Source organism: Lissotriton vulgaris, unplaced genomic scaffold (assembly GCF_964263255.1).
Source record: "Lissotriton vulgaris unplaced genomic scaffold, aLisVul1.2 SCAFFOLD_2398, whole genome shotgun sequence".
NCBI classification, from domain to species: Eukaryota; Metazoa; Chordata; class Amphibia; order Caudata; family Salamandridae; genus Lissotriton; species Lissotriton vulgaris.
The window spans coordinates 220,865-239,378 of NW_028255800.1; the positions used below are offsets into that span (position 1 = coordinate 220,865).

An 18,514-nucleotide genomic window follows, 5' to 3' on the forward strand; every position below is an offset into this window, starting at 1 on the left:
TTGCTCCTGAATCGGCACCGAAGGCCCTGGTTCCGAAAGGTGCTTATGTTTTCGATCGTCAGTGTTCGGTGTTTTCTGCACCGAGTGTCTACTCGATTCCGACTTCCTGGGTATCGAGTGAATCTTGGACGACGAACCATGTTTATGTTTCGACATGGAATGTTTCGATACCGAGCTTTCCCTTGTATGTAGCCTCGGTGTCGAAGTCGATGTCGCCCTTTTCTCGGATCCGACATGGTGGGAGTCCGAGTGTTTCGGTTTCAGTTTCGGTTTCGTTGCCGGGCCCGAGGGCGGGGCATCGGAAACTTTTTTCTGCGGTTTGACCGGGCTCGAAGGCGGGGTCGTTACCGCACGGGGTCGGTTTTTCGGTAAGGGGACGTCGTCACTCACGGTTTGTTGCTCGTTGAGTTCTTCAACCTCCGACTGGTCCCCTTCCGACCCCGACTGATCCTCTTCTTCTTCCATTTGCTCGTCTCCGAACAGCTCCGGGATCGCCTCCGACTGCATTCTTGAAACCTCGTGTCTTCGAGCTCGACGATTTCTAATCGTTAGCTTGGAGGAGAATGCTGCGCAGGCTTCGCAGTCCCTGGATTCGTGTTCAGGCGATAGACAGAGGTTGCACACCTCGTGTAGGTCCTTGTGTGGGAACTTAGCACCACACGTTGGACATTTCTTGAATGGAGTCCTTTCCATGGACTCCGGGCTTGACTGCGTCGAGAAAGGTCTCCTGTTCGTCGACGCTGGTCTAAGTTTTTTCTTCGATTTTGAATTTGCAACGCGTCGGAATGGAAATGAAACGCGTTTGATAACAATACCGTCGAATTGGAAAGGGAATACGCGCCGATAAATCACTTTTCTCTGAAGTTGATCTGGAGCGTCTCGATCCTCATCCGAACCCGATGGCGGAAAAAAACAATCTAAGGATGGAGCCGATGCCCATGCGCACTACCAACCAAGGGAGGAGTCACCAAGATACAAAAGACTCTCCAAGAGAAAAACAAAGTGCAATCATCCGAGCCCAACACCAGATGGCGATCTATTCATAATGTACCATCTGCAGCCCATATGCCTCGAACAAATATGTTCACTGAGGTCCGGTCAAGTTGTCTGGTCACAGGCATACTAACCAGAGGCCCCAGGCAAGGCGCAGCCCAATTGGACACAAAAGTGTCTGTGAGAAGCTCATTGAATGGCACTAGTGACTTAAACGAGATTGGACCATATTTAAATGTTTCCATTAATAAATCAGCCACAGTTTCAACAGTAGGCAACTAAATCTAGCACTTATGGTGCCCTTCGCACTACACTGCCAAGGCGGCACTCAGTGCCCCGCTCAGTCTCAGGAGATGCATCAAGCCATCTGGCATTCAGTATATCTATGGGCAGTAGGTTGTCCACCTTCTCCTCCTCATCAATGTTCAGGTACATTTTTGCATACCTTTAACTGATTTGAGTCTGATTTGAATAAGGCCTCGAGCCTCTTGTAATACTGGGAGTGAGTCAGAGGCCAAATAGTAAAGTCTGGTTGCATTTTCTAATCTTGTGGTGCCTGGCTGCAACATGACTTTTTGTTTTGTTTCTAAGTCCAGAATTTCAGTTGGGGCTGATGGAGTTTATATCGGCATAGAAGGGAATAGTACAGACCCACTGAACTGGGGAAGAGGTCTTAACCAGCACTAGGCAAATGAAAGCATCCCAATGGATCTGCTGGCACTGGGGGTGGGACCGCTGCAGGCTACTGTGGGTCCACTGTGACTCAGTTAAGTCTGAAGGAGTGCCTGTGGCAATCAGAAGCATCACAAAGAGATGCAGTATGGCCACCTTGAAAGAGTATTTGTTACAGAGTCGACTATGGCCTGATGGGGTGGAGGGGGGGGGGGGGGGGGGGGGGGGGCAACGACTAGTTGTGGGGTGCCTGCAGGGCCTGATCTTTCGATTGGTACCTTTTTGCCTTCTCGTCTGATTTTAAGTGGCAGGACGGGGATAAGCACCTAACGGCTTTCTAGGGCTTAGTGTGTTTTAAATTTCGGCTAACTAAATGGCTTTGGGTGGGAACGGGAATTTGTACATAACCAGCCTCTTAAAGAAGATAGAGAGTGGCCCTCACAAGTCTGATCAGATCTTTTATTTTGGGAAGCTAGAGTTTCTACCCCAGGATCACCTTTATTTGCACGAGGGAACATATATCGCATGACGAAGTAGTGACCAGAGCCCAAGCACCGTAAAACATAACAGGATTTATGACTGGAATCTGCATCCTGCAGTCACAGCAATGATTGAATCCTGCTGCGTTCAGAGGAGACATCTTCCAACACCACAGTGCGGAAGAAATTTGGAAGTCATGGAAGCTAAAGTGGAAGCAGAAATAAAATAACTGACGTCAGCAAGCAGGGGTGGCGATTACATGCTGCCCAGTTGTCACCTATGGGGCGGTGTGGACGTACAGCAGAGCCACATGTGACCGCCCACAGGCCTATAGGTGCACTGATGAACACTTCTCCAAATCCAGTGTGGTACCTAGAGATATTCTAAAAGTGAGGAAAATGTGATGAGTATGTGGTTCAAAAGTATACATCAGAATATTGAAACAAAAATGAACCCATCATTAAAACCAATCAATTTCCTCAGGTTCGAAACTTACTTGCTAACGTATGACCTCCGTTTTCCTCTCCATTTGCAGTATTCTCTCCAATTTTTGTGGAACCCTGCTGGTTGTTTGCTGCTGCCGCTGCTGCAGCAGCAGCTGCTTGTTGCTGTGCAAGTTTGTCTCTGTAGGCCTGCTGTCTTGTTTGCACTACATCAGGCATTACAGCATCTATCAGTGATAGAGACTCTATTGGCCGGCCATCAAACAAGGTGCCATCCTGATTTGAGGAGAGAAAAAAACAACAGCACTGAAAAGGAAGTACATCTGAAACAGTTTACTAAACAGCACAGTATTTTGATTTCATCAAGAAGGGAAACGGTACCTAGAGGAGCAACGCCTTTCAGGATTTAAGGGTGGATTCCATTGGTAGAAGGCTACATAGAACCAAACCAGTTCTCTTATGACTAGATCTTTCCGTCCTCAGCCACGCAGCAACTTCTATCCCTCTATGCCTTTTATTACTTGTTCTGTATTCCAGGATGGACTGGACAAGTAAACAGTTGGTTTAGAATGTGTGTGTACAGTATGGAAACGTAAAGTGTCATTTTCGGAAAGCACCTCGTCTTGTCCTTTTTGGGTTTTCATTTGGCATTATGCAAGTGGATAAATGTGGGATGGGAGTTTTTTTGGAGATTTTATAGCAGATCTGATGAGCCATTTAGGTTGGCGCGGGTGTGCATGTTGAGAAACAGTTGTAAGCTAAGTAAACTGACTGGACTAAAGCTACTCTTTGTAAGTAGGTCTTCCTCAGCCTCCTGTTTCAGCTGCACAGAATTCAGAACTCTGCAGTCTCCCTGGCCTTAGTAAACGTTCATGTTTTTCTACACACAGGCTTTACACGGGCTTTCCTTAAGGAACTCATGTTTCTTCAAAGCACTTTGCCTCTGTTATCAGGCTGTTCACTCGGGTAATCCCAGATACATCACAAACTATTTACTAGTTACTCAACTTAAAAAACGTTACATTCTAAGTCTATTTACTTATCAATGGTACCTACGATCCATAGCATCAGTAAGAGGTGGATCCTTTGCGTTTGCTACAGCTGAAGTTTGGAATTGTACTCATCTTCTGCTTCGTTCCTCCTCTGCTCTCCTGCCTTTCTCGAAGGATTGAAAAGCATTTGCTCTCTCTGTCTTAGTTTGTTCTGCCAGTTGAATAGTTCTAGAAAACCCAGTACCTTAAGTAGTTGCATGCTTTATAAACAGCACTTCACTGCAAGAAAATGCAGCCCCCCACCCCCATGGGCTGAATCACGGTAAAGCTTTCTAGATTGAAGGAATGATATGGCCAATAACAAATCGGTAACGTGAGAAAACAAAGTGTTGGGAGTCGAAAGACTCAGAGGAATCTAATACGGGCAGTGTGATAGGGCGAGGGTTACAAGGATGCTTCACAGAGCACTACAAATTCTATTAGGAAAGGGGATTAATGATTCTCTTCAATGATTCTGGAATCATATCGTATATTGGGGGACCTTGTATGATCAAGAATAAAGAGTAATCAATGACGTTCAATATATCATCTTCTTCTGGGAAACATTTAACAGTTTTTGTCCGTGGGAAAGCATGAGAAAACAACTAGTCCACATGAATGTAAAAAATGGAAACACTTTACTGAGTGATGCATAGGTAAGATAAGACAATGTACTATATATCCACATTAATCCAAAACAGGTGCTCCAACTGCAGCGAAGTGTGAAGTGAGCCATACACAAAAACAACAAAACAGATAATGTAATTACAATATATACATATGGGGTCTTCACTGAATAGACATCCGATTCATCATAAAACAAATGATCTGGGCATTTGATTCAATAAATTAGTTTAACAATTAAAGATGTGGATAGACCCCCACAAGGTTGACGTTTCAATCCCTTCAAGGTGAATCAACTGCGGTCTTCATCAGGACAAGAAGCAGGTAGCAGTCTAAGCAGAACAACCTGTGGGTCCCAGAGGGTGGCCTAAATCAATACGAGTCTTAACCCCTTCGATGCTCATGACGAGCTCAGCTCGTCATGAGGCACAGTTGAGCTGTGCTGATGACGAGCTGAGCTCGTCATGAATAGAGTAATTCATAAAATGTTAGCACACGAGGGGAAAACCATTAGCAGCCAAGGTGTTAAAGTGTGGCGATGGATCAGAAAGGTCACTGTCCGAAGTCAGGATGAACAATCTAGCAGACTATCGTGGCTCTGGCTCTTGGATGATTATGGAGGGCTCACAGCTCTACTGCTTAGCTGATGTAATGAATGATTATTCTGGTTATACATGAATAGGGAAGGATGATTCTGCCTTGGGAAGTATGTAAAGAAAACAGTGAGGAGTGCATTTTTTAACAAAAAACTAATTAGCGACAGGAAGGGTTGATCACAGACACAAGATACACGAAAATAAAACCTAATAATTTGGATTTAACCCCTCCCCTGCTGGTGACGGAACCACTCCGTCATCAGCCGCGGTCACGCTGTGCTGATGACGGAGCGGTTCCGTCACGGCCCGCTCGGAACGCCTGCGCTGCGCGGATTCCGCACTTGCGCTGAACGTTCTATTAAGCGGGCAGGGCCGTGACGGAACCGCTCCGTCATGAGCACAGCGCAACCGCGGCTGGTGACGGAGCGGTTCCGTCACCAGCATGCGCCCGCCGCGCGCCCCCCCCCCCCCCCTTAGCACTGCGGCGGAATAGCCGCCGCAGTGAAGGGGTTAAAAGGTCTTGAATGAAGGAAATTCTAAGGTCAAAGTAGTAGACACACCAATCCATGACAGGTGCATGCCATAGCTCCATTCTGGACGTTATATTAACCTCCTTAGTACTGCTCACTAGAATAAATCTACATAAAACATAAGGCTTCTTTAAAATCCTTTTTAAACTAATGAATTGGACTTCTTTTGGCCCTCATTTGGCACGACCAGTGTTGCGTCTGGTCTTTCTATAGAATGATTTGGCTAGTGTTCTCTTTTGTTTACCAGACTAACATGGCAGATGTGTGAATACGGAAAAGGGAAGAAAGCTTCAGTTCTAAACTGGGGAGTTGTTGGCTGGAGTGAGCCAGTGAGGCAAAAGTGTAAGATTTAGAACTGTGTGAGATTCAAGTTTTATGCCCTCTTCAACATGGTTGAAGGTAAATATTTCTACTCAGCATCTTTCTGGGAGATGGGGAGAGCAATTTTAGCTAAGAACATTTTGTTGATGCAATTTTTGGAAATAGCCCTTTCTTGCACAACACTTTTTTCATTTTCTTTTGCAGAAATTCAAAGTTCTACACATTTCCGTTGCCCCAAAGGCTGAAAACCGCAAACAAATGGCACTTTGCAATCCCAAATGTGTGAGAGAAAAAGACTCAAATTTGGCCCGCCTACCTATTGTGGAAAAGGTAATTAAGACTTAAGAAGGAATTTCCCCAAACACCAAGATAGAGCCCAGTGCTGGGAAAAGATGAAGAAGCCTCAGCACTTAAGATGATAGTAACAATGTAATATGTCATGATTAGGGCTTCCTGTTTATGGTAAATAAAAAAAAAAATACATTTCCATCTGTATTTATCCTCATTTATTTTTGAGGTTTGTGAAAAAATAGAAGCTGAAACTAGTAGTATTTCTACATTTATTTAATTAATAAATGTACACTCTTACTTGAATGTCCGACAGGTTTCAATCATACGAACACACACAGATGATAATGAAAATACGCACATTGTAGTATCAACCTTGTGCATATATACTGCATTTTAAGTCTCATTATTAAAACGTATTACAATGCAAATAAAGCATTCCTTTCAGTTTGCACCAGTGTGTGTGTGCTGACCAGTCCAGAGAGATACCAGTTTGCCCAATAGATTAGGAGCAAGACCTCTGACCTCCTGGTTAGGGACCTTCTCTCTTCCCCAGCAGCTCTGCTGTATTGCTGCTGTACCCCGTCCACCTCAGCTGGTAGGTGTTCGAGGCCTGGTGGTCCAATGGGAGAGGCTTGCTCTTGTGCTGGTCCCGCCGTGGTCTATATTGTTATTGTGCACGTTTTCTCTGTACTGTTATTGGGCCCGTTTTTCTGTCTTTTTCCTGTTGAGATTTTGTTTGTGCCTCCGTAATCCTCTGTTTGGCGTATTTCCTATTGTTGCATGTTTTTCTACCCGTTGCCTCAGTGCCGCTGCAGCCCAACCCCCTGCTTGTTTCCCGCTCCTGCCTCACTGCTGCGCTTCTCTCCCCCTTCTCTATTTAATGGTGGAAGTGCGCAGCTGGCGCACCACAGGCAAGCCAGTCTGCCCAGCAGCAGGGACCCTAGATCTCCGTTCTCCCACCGCTACGACTCCGCTGCCCTCCTCGAACTCAACTCCGCAAGGAACTGCCAGCTGTCTACGCCGACCACCACCCACGGCCAGTTCTCCATCATCCACAGCCCCCCACGACCACCCCTCCCACGCCGAAAGCCCGCGCCACCGATGCCATGAAGTGCATACTCCTCAACGTGCGCTCACTGCACAGACATGCCGTAGAGATCTGGGACCTCCTCGACACCCTCTTGTAGACATCGCCTTCTTCACGAAAAAATAGACCAATGCCTCTTCCGCCCCTGACATTGCCATTCCTGACAGATACAAGATTCAGAGGGAGGACCGCCCCCACCGCCCGGGAGGAGGACTCACCATCGCACACAAGAGCTCACTCCGACTCTCCAGTGATTCCCTCTCAAACACCGAACACCTCCACTTCCAGATCAGCCCCAGAATCCCGCTTCGCGAAACTCTTGCCTACAGACATGCACCCCCTCCCCCGGCTTCGTGAGTCTTTCACCAATGTGGACCTCATCGCACCCCATGCCATCGCCTCCACGGACCACATACTCATTGTAGACCTGAGCTTCCACCTCGACAACCTCATCAACCCCGACTCCACCGCCCGCCTGGACAACCTCGCCAACCTTGGACTGAAGCAGCTTGTCACCACCCCCACCTACAAGGCCGGACACATGCTAGACCCCATCTTCGCAGGCGGGACCAACACCCGCTTCAGCCACACCTCGCAGCTCCTCTGGACAGACCACCACTGCGTACACTTCTCTTTTAACACCACCACCGCACACAAGCTTGCCTGCACGAAGGAACTGGAGCAAGGTCACAGACTAGCACCTCAACTCCACCCTCATCCCCGACCCCCCTTGGCCAGGACTGATGCCAACTCTGCAGTCAAGGAACTACACCGCTGGATCACCAGCTGCACAGACGACTGCGCACCCTTCCGCCAGCCTGACAGACAACGCCCCCTGAAAGCCGCCTAAATCACCACCGACTTTCAAAATGCCAGAAGCTCCTGCAGACATCTAGAAAAACAATGGAGAAACAGCAAAACCACCAAGTCTAGACCACCTACCCACCTACAAGAACGTGTAACAGAATATCACCAACTCATAAGATCCACCAAGAGGACCTTCATCCAGAACAAAATCCTCACCAACACCAGCAATTCGAAGGAACTTCAGCAAAAAGACTCAAGAGACCATCCTTTCCTCCAGTGATGACAGCCAGCCCACCATCACCACCTGGACACCAGTCACCACCGAAGATACCACCACGACCATGAAGAGCACCGACTCTGGAGCCCCCACGGACCCCTGCCCGCTGCACATCTTTCACAGAGTCGCCACCCGAGCTACGCCACACCATCAACGTGACCTTGCGGGCAGAGGTTAAGCCTCTCCTCAAGAAACCCTAGGCAGACCTGCCGGACCTGAACAACTTTGTAGCAGTTTGTTATGTTTGTGACGGCTGGGTGGAAGATGACCGTTGGTTGTTGAAAATATGTTGAAGCACCTCTGTCTCCTTGTGCTTCCTTGTTCATTTGTATATCCACACAGTAGTGCTTAGTAAACGTGTTCACTGAAGCCCATGTTGCCGCCAGGCATATGTCTTGAATGGGTGTGTTAGCCAGGAAGGCTATTGTTGCTCCCTTTTTCCTGGTAGAGTGGGCTCGTGCCCCTTCTGCTAGTTCTTGGCCTGCCTGTTTGTGGCAGAATTGTATAGTTTGCGCGATCCATCGTGCGATGGTTCCCTTTGTTACTGGTCTACTCAGGTAACAGCCTGCGAAGGACACAAAGAACTGCTTTGTTTTCCTGTGCTCTTTAGTTCTTTCTATGTAGTGCATTACTGCTCTTCTAGCGTCCAGAGTGTGCAGTGCCATCTCTGTGCTTGTGGTCGGTTTCTGAAAGAAGCTTGGTATTTGTACTGTCTGGTTGATGTGGAACCTTGACACCACCTTTGGCATAAAGTATGGGTCAGTTCTCATCACCACCCTATCATTGTGTATTTGGATGTAGGGTTCTTGTAGCGTTAGCGCCTGTAGCTCGCTCACCCTGAGCAGCGAGGTGATTGCCACCAGGAATGCTGTTTTCATTGTCAGCATTTGTAGGGAGGCCTTATGAATGGGTTCAAAGGGCGCTTTCATGAGCTCTGTTAGGACTAAATTAAGGTTCCATGCCGGTAGCGGCATCCTCTTTGGTAGTGAGATCCTCTTTGCCCCTTCCAGGAATCTCTTTACTATCTGTGATGTAAATAAGCTCTTCCCAGTTTCTCCTCTTGTGTAGGCTACTATCGCTGCTAGGTGTACTCTTAGCGAGGATGAACTTAGTTTTGCTTTCAGCAGCACTGTTGATTCCCTTGTCATCTTCTTATGTAGCTTCTTCTTGATGCACACCATTGTGTGAACCTCTTCCATTTTGCCACATAGCACCTTCGTGTGCTAGGTCTCCTTGCTTCTCGTAGCACCCGCAGTGTGCTCTCAGGTAACATTAGGTGTGCAAACTATGTCTTCAGGAGCCACGCTGCTAGGCTGAGGCTCACTGGCTCTGGGTGTATTACCTGTCCGTTTTGCATGGAGAGTAAGTCTTTCCTCTTTCCGAACTTGTGGGGTGCATGCACCCTGTGCCATTTCCATTATCTGTGAGTACCAGGTCTGCCTGGCCCACTGTGGTGCCACCAGTATGTGTCATGTTGCTGGTTCTGCACTTGTTGAGTAACCTGGGTATCAGTGGTATCGGGGGGGAAAAGAGTATGCAAATGTTTTCGACCAGCTTATCCTTAGGGCATTCCCCAGGGATCCTTCCCCTGGTTGACTGGGTGCGAAGTTTTGGGATTTTGCATTCTGGTGTGTTGCAAATAGGTCTATTGTCGGTGTTCCCCAACTTCTGAATAGGCTTTGTGTTTCCTGTGTATTGAGCTCCCCCTCGTGGAATGCCGGTCTGTCTGTCTGCTGAGCCAGTCTACTTCCACATTATTCTTCCCTGGTAGGTGTATGGCTAGCAGGTCTATTTTGAGTGGGAAGGCCCATCTCCATATCTCCTGTGCTAGGTTCGATAGCGGAGCTGTGTTCCTCCCTGCTTGTTGATGTAGAACATCGTTGTTATGTTGTTTGTCCGGATCAACACTCTCTCGTTGTACAGTCTTTTCTGGAAGGTCTTCAGGGCGAGGAACACGGTCTTTAGTTCCAGGTAGTTCATGTTTTTGACCGCATCCGCTGGAGTCCACAGACCCCTCACCCTGAGCTTGCTCATGTGTGCTCCCCATCCCTTCTGGGATGCGACTGTGGTGATGGTCACCGTTTGGGTTGGTAGTGTTAAAGGCTTCCCCTCTGTTATGTTCTCCTTGTTCCACCATGATATCTCCTCCGTCACTGCGTGCGTTACAACCACTAGATCTTCTTAACTTCCTGCAGCTTGTGACCATTTTTCTTGCAACCATTCCTGGAATGGTCTCATGTGGAGCTGTACATTTGGGACCAGATGTATGTAGGAGGCCATCATGCCCATGATCTTACTCGCTGTCCTCACTGTCAGAGCTCGCCCCTTCTGGTAGAGGCGCGTCTCCTTCAGCAAGGCCAGTGTTCTCTTGTCGCTGGGGAACACCCTGCTCTGTATGGTGTTGATCTGTGCTCCTAGGAAGATCTTCACTTGTTCTGGTTTCATTGAGGATTTCCCCCAGGGAATGGAGAATCCCAGGTCCATCAGTGTACTTGTCACGCGTTGTGCGTGTTCTGTGTGAACTTGCCTTTATTAGCCAGTCGTCCAGGTAAGGGTATACGTGGATCCCTCCGCTCCTTAGGTGCGCTGCCACTGCTGCGAGGCACTTGGTGAAGAACCTTGGCGTGGATTTTAGTCCGAAGGCTAGGGCTGTGAACTGGTAGTGTTCTTTGTTGATGGTAAATCTTAGTAGATGTTTGTGCTGCCTGTTCATTGGGTTGTGCAGGTAGGCATCTTTAAGGTCTATGGTGGCCATGAAGTCCCCGTCCTTTATCTGGGGAATGACCTCTTGTAGGGACATCATCTTGAACGTTTGTGTTTTTATGTACTTGTTTAGGAACCTTAGGTCCAGGATGGATCTCAGTGTTTCGTCCACCTTTGGTACCAGGAAGTAGGTTGAGTACACTCCCTTGTTCCTTTCTCTGTACGGTACTCGTTAGATGGCCTCCTTTTGGAGGAGTTCCTTCTCTTCCTTTTGAAGTAGCTCTAGCTCCTTTCCCGACTGCACCTTCCTTTTTTGTTTCTTGTTTGGTGGTGTCTTTTCCAGTTCTATGCAGTATCCGAACTGTATGATGTTGAGTATCCATTTGTCTGTGGTCATCTTATTCCACTCCCGGAAGAAATTACTTAGCCTGCCTCTTACTGGGTTTACATGTTCGTTGATGTTTGGTCCGTGTAACCTTCTGTTGGTCTTGTTGTGCTCCACCCTGGGAGGTGTTGCGTGGATGGGCACGTATTACGTGACGGAGTCACTTCGAGGTGGGTTGTTGGCCTCCTCTTTTATTTTGGCCGCGTACATTCGCCCTCCCACGAAAGGACTGGCCACTTGGCTGGTAGTGCCAGGTTTGTTTTTGCTGTCCCTGTTGTGTTTGGCTGTCGCCCTGGTGGGACTAATGGAATGTTTGGTGTTACGTTCCTGGCTTGTTTCCCCCTCTTCCGTTCGGTCTCCGTGTAAGGGTATCCCTTCTCATCCCCCTGAATTGTAAGGCCCCCATGGACCTTGCAGTTTCGTTTTCTTTCTTGAGCTGGGTGAGCTTTTCATCCACCAGCGCCCCAAACAGTGTTTTCCCATTGAACGGGGATTTTAGAATGTTTTGCTGTACCTCTGGTTTGAAGCCCAAGATCCTGAGCCAGGCCTGCCTTCTCTCCGTGATTCCCAACATCATCAGTCTGCTGGACGGCTCAGCTCCATCCAAGGGTGTTTTGAGGCATGAATTTGCCACATTCTTCCCCTCCTCCACAAGGTGTGAAGCTCTTTGTTGGTACTCATCTGGGAGGTGCTTGATCAGCTGTCCGATCTCGTCCAGAATTTGGAACTGGTGCCTGTTCAGCAGGGCGTTTGAGTTTGCCATGTGCCAGTGCATCGCTGCATTTCTTTCTATCTTTCTCCCAGTTAGGTCCATCCTCCTGCTTTCCTGATCGGGTAGTGGCCCTGATGTTGGCACATTTGCCCTTTTCCTGGTAGTCGCCGCTATAATGGAGTCCGCTGTAATTGATCCCCGGATGTAGGGAGGATACTTAGAGGAGTGTTTATATTTCTTCTCCGTTCTAGGTGTGACGGACCTGCATGTTGCCGGTTCCTGGAAGGCCTCTTTCCCTTGAGCCATGACACTTTTAAGCATGGGGAGGTACTGGCTCCTCGTTTTTGTGGGGAGCAGGTTCTCCAAGAGGAAGTCTGCCTTTGGTTTTTCCTCATCTAGCTTGACTCCAAAGGCCGTTGCCGTGTTCTTGATGACCATATTGTAGACCCCAATGTCATCTGGCAGCGAAGGCCTCGAAGGGTATGTGTCCACGGGCTCTTCTAGGCTTTCGGTGTCGAGGTCCTGCCACTCCAGGTCCTGTGTCCCCGAGGATGCAGAGTCGAGGGTCGTCCGCTGATCATCGTCGCCCTCCTCCTCGTACTAGAAGGCTTCTTCCTCTAGATGTTCCTGGTTCTCTGGACTTTTCGGCGGCCCTTCGGTGTCGAAGTCCTCCTCCTCTTCTATTTCAACGATCACCGTTTTTGGCTACGACGGAATCACAAATCTTTTCGTCAAACTCCTTCTTTCTTTGCAGGACGTTATCCATTTCGGCCTCGAGCCGTCTCTTCTTTCTCTCCAGTTCGGCGTCGAACGGTTCGGCCGTACTCTTCGATGTATTCGTCGACGCTGAAGCGATTTTCGGGTCCTTGTCCTTCGAGGTAGATCGTTCCTTTTCGGGGACGTGCTTAGACGACCTTGGCTTTTCGCCGGTCTTCGCCGCCTGGGAGTCCTTTTCGAAGGATCTGCTGGGCTGTTTGTCCTTGGATGCAGCTGCGGCCGTCAAGATTTTCGGCGCCAGTGCTCCTTTCGAGGACTTAGACTCTGTTTTTTGGTAGTCTGACTCAGACTTTTGAGGTTATGTCGGGGCTTTAGGGGTCGTCGACTCTCCTACCTCTTTAGAAGTCTTCTTATCGGTGTCTACGACAGTGTAGTAGTCATCTTCTCCGGCGACGACGTCGTCCTCGACGCTCGAGAGCCCCAGGTCCCGAAGCGACGGAGGTTGTCCCTTGCCTTGAATGTTGTAGTTGGCTCTTCTCGGTCTCTCTCTAACCCAGAGAGTCTTCGGTGTGAAGGCGGAGCAGGTGTTGCAGTCCTCCCTGCTCTCGTGGTCGACCGGTAGGCAGAGGTTACAAACCTGGTGCTGGTCCTTCTGCGCGTATTTGTGGTGGCAGTTACAGCAGAATTTAAAAGGCGTCTTGTCAATTTCTTGCGTTCATGGGGCCCCCTTTGTGCGCATTCTCCATTGGACGTCGAAGTTCTCCTTCGTCGTCGTCGTCGTCCCGGCTCTATGGTGGTGTTCTTCGCCATCTTCTCCAATCTTTTCCGTACAAAATTCGACTTTTCTGCGTCTTCTTTCCTCCAAAACTCTGGAGCCTCCCGGAGACGATCCAGACCCAACGGCGGAAAAAAGAATCTGAAGATGGGGCCCAAGGGAGGGAGCTTCCGCAGGAAGCGTGCCGACATCACAGGAAGCACACCAAAAGGTGGGACGTCGAGGCCCACCTGCGCTATGAAAATAAAAGACTACGATTCCTGACCCAACCACTAGACCTCTGAATAATTCATAGCATAGTAAATCCAGAAAGATTCACGCTGCAAAACTACTGTTTCATCTCTCTCCTTCCCTTCGCAGCCAAAGTCATCGAGAAAATAGTCAACGCCCAGCTGACCACCTTCATTGACGAGAACTCCATCCTCAACACTTCCCAGTCCGGTTTCCGCAGTAACCACAGCACAGAGACCACCCTCCTTGCCGCCACCGACATCTGCATGCTCTTTGACCAGGACACACAGCGGCCCTCATCCTGCTAGAACTCTCCACAGTCTTTGAAGTCTCCCACCACACTCTTGCAGCCAGAATTCACGACGTCGGCATACAGGTAACACCCTCAAGTTGATTCACTCCTTTCTCGCCGGTAGAACCCAAAGGATCAGACTCCAGCCCTTCCTCTCCGAACCCACAGAGATCAATTGCGGAGTACCCCAAGAATCATCGCTTTGCCCCACGCTCTTTAATATCTACATGGCCCCCTCGTCGCCATCGCCAGACAGCATGGACTCAGCATAGTATCCTACGCTAACAACACCCAGCTCATCCTCTCCATCACGAAGAACCCCAAAGACACCGGACTCAGCTAACAGGAAGAAATGAAAGACGTTGCAGCCTGGATGAGCAGCAGCTGCCTAGAGCTCAACTCTGAATAGACAGAGGTCCTCGTCCTTGGTCACACCCCCACCACGTGGGACAACACCTGGTGGCCCTCTGCCCTCAGAAACCCACCAACCCAGACAGACCACGCCCGGGACCTCTGCATTATTCTAGACTCCTCCCTCACCATGATTGCCCGATCATCGCTGTCACCTCCACCTGCTTCAAATCCCTCTGCATCCTCTGCAAGACTTTAAAGTGGAATCCCTCTGAAGCCAGAAAGACTGTGCCTAACGGAAACGCCTCTACGCTGGAATCAACAAATCCCTGCTACACAAACTCCAGACCATCCAGAACACCACGGCCAGACTCGTCCTCGGCACCCCACAACATGAGGACATGACCTCACACCTGCGAGACCTCCACTGGCTCCCCGTGGTGAAGAGAGTATCCTTCGAGCTACTCACCCTCGCCTGCAAATCCCTCCACAACATCGGACCCAAATACCTAAACGAAAAAGTCCCTTTCCAAGTACCCAAAAGAAACCTCAGCTCCGCCAACCTTGCCCTAGCAGAAACCCTGAGTATCCTCAGAAACAGAGCACAATGAAGAGCCTTCTCCTACGTCGCATTCAAGGCCTGGAACGAGCTCCCAGTCAACATCAGATGCTCCCCTACTCTGCACACCTTCAGGAAGAGCCTCAAGACCAAGCTTTTCGGCTGACCCAGAGCTGCCACCCCCCCACCTAGGCACCTTGAGACCATCACAGGTGAGTGTTGTGCTTTCAAAGCCCTGATTGATTGATTAGTGTTACATTTGGAGACAACTGGCTTACCTCATTAATACTGACTTCTGCTTCCACATACTGCAGTCCTTTCTGAATAATGGAAATCAAAGCAGCAGGTGGCACCAGGGCACCATTTATATTGGACTGGCTGATGTGGCTCTCTATGCCAAAAGTGAATGCTGAATGAGAAAACCCTATGGAGAAGGGAAAAGCCATAAGAATTATGTTGGTAGAAGCACAGTAGTAACATTTACAATCTGTCTTATATGCAGTGGTTCGTCATAGACTTATAATGTGAAGCTGTACGTTGGGTTTGATGGCATGTCTGGTAGTCAAGTCTCACACATTTAGTGAAAGAAGGATGGGTATGGCCTAAATGGCATTTGTATGGTCTGGCTTGACAGCGAAGCTGTGGCTTGACAATTAAGGGGCATTGGCTCCGCCTACGAGCTGGGAGCCAGCATTACAGGTTTTGACTGAAACAGAAGTTAGTTGCGTCCACAAAAAAGTGTTTGCCCTTCACACAGTGGTGATCATTTTTGTATTTATGCAGCTGCCTAAGCTTGAACTTTCAGGGGCACACGCGACATTGTAATGCTAGAAAAGGGTCAGATTACTAGTTAATTTATAGTGTTTTACTCCAGCAGCAGAACAGATGAGAGCAGTGCAGGCATTAACCTACCTACATGGATGTTTCTTGTCTGACAGTGCAACTGTCCCTTAACCTTTTAACCTACACCAATATTATTCGACAATTATTTGATCCACACTCATACATAGACATTCACATGCTATTTACTGGTTGTGCTTCACATCATCACAACATTTCTTAAATACATACCTATTGGAATTGCCAATGCTCGTCTCCAAGTGCAAAACAAAGCATGGTTCAGAGGTGAATACGGTGTGCTGCAGACTTATGCACTTTGCCAACGTACAGGTAAACAAAAACAAAGCTCTCCGCACAAAACTATTTATTCAAATCTTTTCTACAATATTCAATTTTTCACTAATTAAGATTCCCAGAGCCTTCAGGGTTTTGTTTCATCATGAATAATCTCAACAATCAGAACAAGTGCAGCCAGCCTCAAACTGGGAGCAGCAGATCATCCCTGCCAAATACTAATGTCACAGGAAAGGTGCAAAAGAATCGGGGCAGGATGTGACAATACGACCCAATAAGAAGGGGTCAAAAGTGATGTTGATAGTGGAAAAGAAATATAACATAGCCAAATGGTGCCGCATTGCAGTCATGTCCATAACCTTGATCATATTTCAGCCATTTGGTGTTTCAGAGTCCCTTTATAGAGAATATCACTTTTTTTTTTTTAGAAGCTGTGTATGGATTTAGAAAGATCCATTATAAATAATTCAAATAACTTAAAATATTGTATCTGCTGATAACAGGACCATACCAATAACATTGGTTAATATTACAAATGGAGCATCATTTTGATGATACATTTGGTGTGAAATCTTGCAATGTTAAAACGTTTGGGGAAAAAAACGAGTTCAGCCTAAAGGATGAGGACCTGTTCACACACAAGGCTCTACCAAGCAATAATAAATACTTTGTAATCGATCTCTAGCGTTCAGCCAAGTGTGTGGCACAGACAACCTATAAGTAAATCTCTGATTAAGGAAGCTAGAGACTATTTTCAAGGTTGGGCAAAATTATATATATAATCTATGACATCCGTATTAATTAGGTACCAATGTGCCCAAAGGCAGTTTGCTTTATAGAAAAAATATATACAAATTAGTGTCTTAAGCGTTTACCATGTTTGCCGAGTATTTTTTGTTCCAACAGCAGTGATTAGATCAGAATATGTAAACAAATATGCACACAATCAATTAACGAGTCGGAGACAGTGTGGCAGACTAGCAAACACTGTTCGAAGGACTTCAAATGTATTTTCAAACTACTCACCTGACTCCTGTAAGTATCGGTACACCAGAAAATTGACCTCATCACTGCTTATACTCATCTTTATTTGCAATTAAACCATGAGGTCAAACCAAAGGATAGGTCCCTGAAAAAAGTATAAAAATAATAAAAGGTCAACATTTTTAATAGAGCTAACCTTACCACTATCTCTAATATAAATAAGCACATTGAATACCCTTGACAATGCCCTCACCAGAGAAACGGTTAACAAAACTGTCCCACTCTGCAAATTATACGCGCAAGATCAATAACAACTAGTTTTATTTTTTAACCAAACCTTTGGCCATTTTTTATACGACATAAACAATGACTAACGGAAAGTATATACCGGATAATATTCCATCCTCTTTAGAATTCAAGGGCTAGAGTTTATTACAAGCATCAACACTGAGGTTACTATTAACTGATTGAGGATATCCATTTAGAGCAACTGAACAGGATCCAAGAAATCTCACATCAAGGGTGTTACATAGTAATGTATCCTAGTGCTTCAATCTCTCGTTGATTTGAGGTTATACAAGCTCAAACTGTCTAGACTGGATACCCGCATCATACTCCCAAACTCAAAATACATTCTGAAAACAGTTTTATGATCAGGACAGATCTGCAAACTTATGTCAGAGTGAGAAGACTCCCCAAAATCTCTGGAAGACCTTGTAAATTTTACATTTTTGGTTCCTAGGATATTGCACTGCTTTCCTGGCAGAGTGTCTATCACATTGATCATGGTACTTTATTCCACTCAACTTATATCTATAGTTCACATACCTGCAATTATCATTAATGACTTGTAAACTCTGAATGCCTATTGATTTACAGGCATTTTCACCACGTTTTCGGAATATGTATCTCTTGCACACTTTCACACTTTTGTGAGAAGGTTGCTCAATTTGCCTGCCTCATCTACATATGTTAATATGACCGGGTCCACAGACCCTTGCATACTCGCACTGAGGTAGATATGGTGGTAATTACGGTTTTGATGTGGGCTAGCAGAACAAGTTAATTACCTTCGGTAACTGATTATCTGGTTTAGACTATCGAGCTGCAAAATCATTACCTTTGAATTCCCGGGCGTCAAGCTGGATATGGAAACTTTTGCTGAGCAATACCTCTTGCACACAGCGTCGGCTCCTCGTGGCATTGTCCGTGACTGCAGCGTCGGTTAGGACATCGCAGTGCCTATTTGGCGCCAGCCAGGTGTGCAGACGTTAGTATTTTGTTTTTTTCAACGTCAGAAGCGCAGAGCGGAGAAGTAACTGACGTAGTCATGTGCAAAATGAGGGCCTTAAAAGGGAAAATAACCCTAGCCCTAGAGCATTAGTCCGCAAAGGGGGGTCGCACGGGTGAGGCTGTAAGGAATCTGCAGCTAGACCGTCTCTACCAGATAATGCGTTACTGAAGGTAAGTAACTTGTTCATCTGACAAATTTCTAGCTGCAGATTCCTTACCTTTGAAT

The 18,514-nt window shown here is 47.3% G+C and overlaps 1 protein-coding gene across 2 annotated transcripts in view; it reads right to left on the reverse strand.

The window, feature by feature from the left end:
• Nucleotides 1-18,514, reverse strand: part of LOC147658892 (F-box-like/WD repeat-containing protein TBL1XR1) — a 294,359-nt gene that overhangs the window by 181,267 nt on the left and 94,578 nt on the right. The window contains exons 4-6 of one of the 2 annotated variants that reach the window (XM_086952052.1): nt 17,038-17,140; nt 15,156-15,301; nt 2,642-2,864 (exon numbers count right to left, since the gene is read on the reverse strand). In XM_086952052.1, coding sequence (XP_086808178.1) covers nt 2,642-2,864; nt 15,156-15,301; nt 17,038-17,095 — 427 coding nt within the window. In that variant the 5' untranslated portion in view covers nt 17,096-17,140. The remainder of the gene's footprint in view (nt 1-2,641; nt 2,865-15,155; nt 15,302-17,037; nt 17,141-18,514) is intronic. The other variant, XM_086952053.1, reaches the window with a different exon arrangement.